This window comes from Triticum aestivum, chromosome 5B (assembly GCF_018294505.1).
Source record: "Triticum aestivum cultivar Chinese Spring chromosome 5B, IWGSC CS RefSeq v2.1, whole genome shotgun sequence".
NCBI lineage: Eukaryota > Viridiplantae > Streptophyta > Magnoliopsida > Poales > Poaceae > Triticum > Triticum aestivum.
This window is the reverse complement of record NC_057807.1, coordinates 77,065,211-77,068,459: the sequence shown is the minus strand read 5'-3', so window position 1 is coordinate 77,068,459 and position 3,249 is coordinate 77,065,211. Positions and strand designations below refer to the sequence as shown.

At 50.4% G+C, this 3,249-nt stretch overlaps 1 protein-coding gene across 1 annotated transcript; it reads left to right on the top strand.

Annotated features, from left to right (window-relative positions):
* Positions 1-431: 431 nt before the first annotated feature.
* On the top strand, positions 432-2,144 carry LOC123110506 (probable WRKY transcription factor 17). Its single transcript, XM_044531041.1, has one exon. The coding sequence runs from the start codon at positions 528-530 to the stop codon at positions 1,422-1,424; it is 897 nt and encodes a 298-aa protein (XP_044386976.1). The 5' UTR covers positions 432-527; the 3' UTR covers positions 1,425-2,144.
* Positions 2,145-3,249: the final 1,105 nt, after the last annotated feature.

Genomic DNA, 3,249 nt, shown 5'->3' with positions numbered 1-3,249 from the left:
GAGAGCTACTTATATGTACAAATGATCTACAATTTAGAGCGGACCTCATGCATCAAATTATTTTCCATGCAAATAAAAAAAACAATTTTTTACTATTTAGTGTTTGTTGTGAATTTTCTATAAAAAAGGGTACAAATGAGCCTGGCCTAAAAAAAAGTATATTCACCCACAAAACTTTATTCGACCGGATACTCATCTATTTTTTATAAGGAATTGGCTAGAGTTGCTCCAAGATAAGTGGCGGAGATAAATTACAGATCTCGACAATAAGGTGGCTGAAAACGAAACTTAAAGCACGCGAGGGCTATTTCAGAAAAGAACAAAAAATGGCGTTTCGGTTAACCAAGTTCTTTGACTTACGCTCATATTATTCGTCGTCCTCCCCTCCTCCTCCTCCCATTTTCCGCTTTATAAAACCCCTCGGCCTCCGTCCATCCATTTCCACCTCAAATCTCAAAGTCGCACAACGCCACAACCCAAAGCACAAGGCCGCACCCACCTTTCCCCGTTCTTCTCCGGCGCCGACCATGGCCGTCGACCTCATGGGTTGCGGCTACGCCCCGTATGGCCACGCGGCCGAGGCCGAGGAGCAGTTCCAGGAGGCCGCTGCCGCGGGGCTCCGCAGCCTCGAGCTCGTCATCTCCTCCTTCTCCTTCGGCGCCGGCTGCACGCCGCCCCTCGGAGAGATGGCCGACCAGGCGGTGTCCAGGTTCCGCCGGGTCATCAACATCCTCGACCGCACCGGCCACGCCCGCTTCCGCCGCGGCCCTGTTGGAGATGCCGCCGACTCGTTGACTCCCCCTCCTGAATCCTCTGCTCCTCCTCCGATGCCGGCCCAGGCACCGGCACCGGCACCGGCTGTCTCGCCGCAGCTGGCGCCGCAGAAAAGCATGACGCTGGACTTCACGAAGCCTTTGAAGGCGCCGGCGGCGGCCTCGGCTGCCGCGCCTTCGGTGACGTCGACTTCTTTCTTCTCGTCCGTGACGGCGGGGGGCGAGGGCAGCGTGTCGAAGGGCTGGAGCCAGCTGGTGTCCTCCGGCAAGCCGCCGCTCCCGGCTGGGACCAAACGCAAGCAACGCCAACAGCAGACGCGCTGCGCGCACTCCGACGCCGCCGCCGCGGGTGGCCGGTGCCACTGCTCGAAGAAGCGCAAGAACCGGGCGAAGTACACGACGCGCGTGCCCACAGTAACCTCGGGCGCGGCGGACATCCCCGGCGTCGGCGACAAGTACTCGTGGCGCAAGTACGGGCAGAAGACCATCAAGGGGTCCCCTCACCCCCGCTGCTACTATAGGTGCGGCACCGTCAAGGGGTGCCCGGCACGGAAGCACGTGGAGCGCGCCACCGACGACCCCGCCATGCTCGTCGTCACCTACGAGGGCGACCACTGCCACGACACTTGGCCGCCGGCCGCCGCAAATTAAAGCTCCCTGGCTTCTAACATTTGTTCTTTGTAATGGGGCCTTGTGTAAAGAATCCCAAATTAGGAATATAGAAGATGTTTTCATCAAGATTGGAAACGCATGTCAATTACGTACAAGATTCCACATTCCACAGCCTTGGTGTTGGACCTCGCCGCCGAGGGCAATTCTGGCGGCGTGGTGGTCATGAGCACGACAGTCTTCCTCACCTACCTCCATCCGGCCGCCTTGTGAGGCCCCTGGAGACAATCACAAGCAACAATGGAGGTAGGTGGGAGATTTGGGATGAGCAGGATAGAGAGGCAAGGGGAGAACGAGAGAGGGGAGACAGATTTAGACGTTTTCCATCTCATTAGCTGTCGAGCACACGCGGTCAGAGTTTAAGTAAGGGAGCGCCTACAACTCAGCTGAATGAGATATAGTTTGATCTCATTCAGATGACATTAGGATGACATCATCATGTATTGATACTGGTATTGTACCTCCGTTTGATAGCTTTTTTTGGCAGCGTGATCGATAGCTTATGCCGCTTTCTCGATAGGCGGCTTGTTTTCTTTCTAGGTGCGCTGTTTGGGTCGTTAATATGGGCCATTAGTGGGCTGAACTGTGTGTCCAGGCTTGTCCGTGTCTCTTTATTATTATTATTTTTTGTGTGTGTATGTGTATTCAATCCATTTGGAACAAAAAAAAAAAGCCTACAACCATCTATGAATTGGATGAGCATATTACTAGTCCATTGCCACACGATTTTCCTATTTTTCTTGTAGCTATGTACTTAGCCAGTATATTACGCGCGCACTGCACCCAGTTTTTCTTAAAAAAATATATTAAAAAGTTAGAAAAATCATTTTTTTGCACCGAACGCTTGTTGTAATTCCAGCGTGAGTGTTGTCTCGACATGCAGTGGATACTAACCTGACAATGGAAAAAAATTGCTTGCAAGTCTACTGGTGTGTGGGGTGTTGTGGATGGGGCGTCATGCTAAATCTTTCCTTTCTGTCTGTCAATTACTCGGGCTGCACAACCGTCGCGACAAAAGGGCTGGCCACAAGCTGACGACTTTCATGCTTGGTCAACAATCACATGAAGATTTGCATGTGTGTGTCACTAACAAAAGAGGAAACTTTGAAAAATTACAGCTTCCTCCTGGATCGCAAATTAAAAATAGTTTTGCCTAACATATTGTGTTCATTAAGCCGAGGCATTTCTAGTTGATTTTTCACTCAAGGAATTTTTTAATATATATATATATATATATATTAAAGAAATTTAAAAGAAATAAATGTAAACAAAAAATGATATAAGAAGAAAAGTTAGTTGCACGGGCAATGTTAGAAACCACACCTATGTGATGCTAAGATAAAACCCATCGATAACCACCGACAACCCTCTCCCAACTCAGTTGCGGGCGCTTCATACCTCTTGCAGTTGTGCCTGAGTATGATGAGTTGCAGTTGTACGACTGAGTATGATGAGTACAGGCGTTTTCTCAAGGGGTCCCCAATTACATGTGCCTGGGTTTTGTCAACTCTTGTCAACAAACACACACACCCCTAGTTGCGAGTCGATGGGCAACTTGCAACTAGGGACCCTCAACAAACACACACACACACACACACCCCTAGTTACGAGTCGATGGGCAGCTTACAACTGGGGTCCTCAACAAACACACACCCCCTAGTTGCGAGTCGATGCTTGACATGCAACTGGGGACCCCTTGAGAAAAAGACACACACACACACCTCTAGTGCAAGTTGGTTATCGACATGCAATTGGGGACCCTCAACACACACACACATCCCCTAGTTGCGAGTTGATGGTCAACATG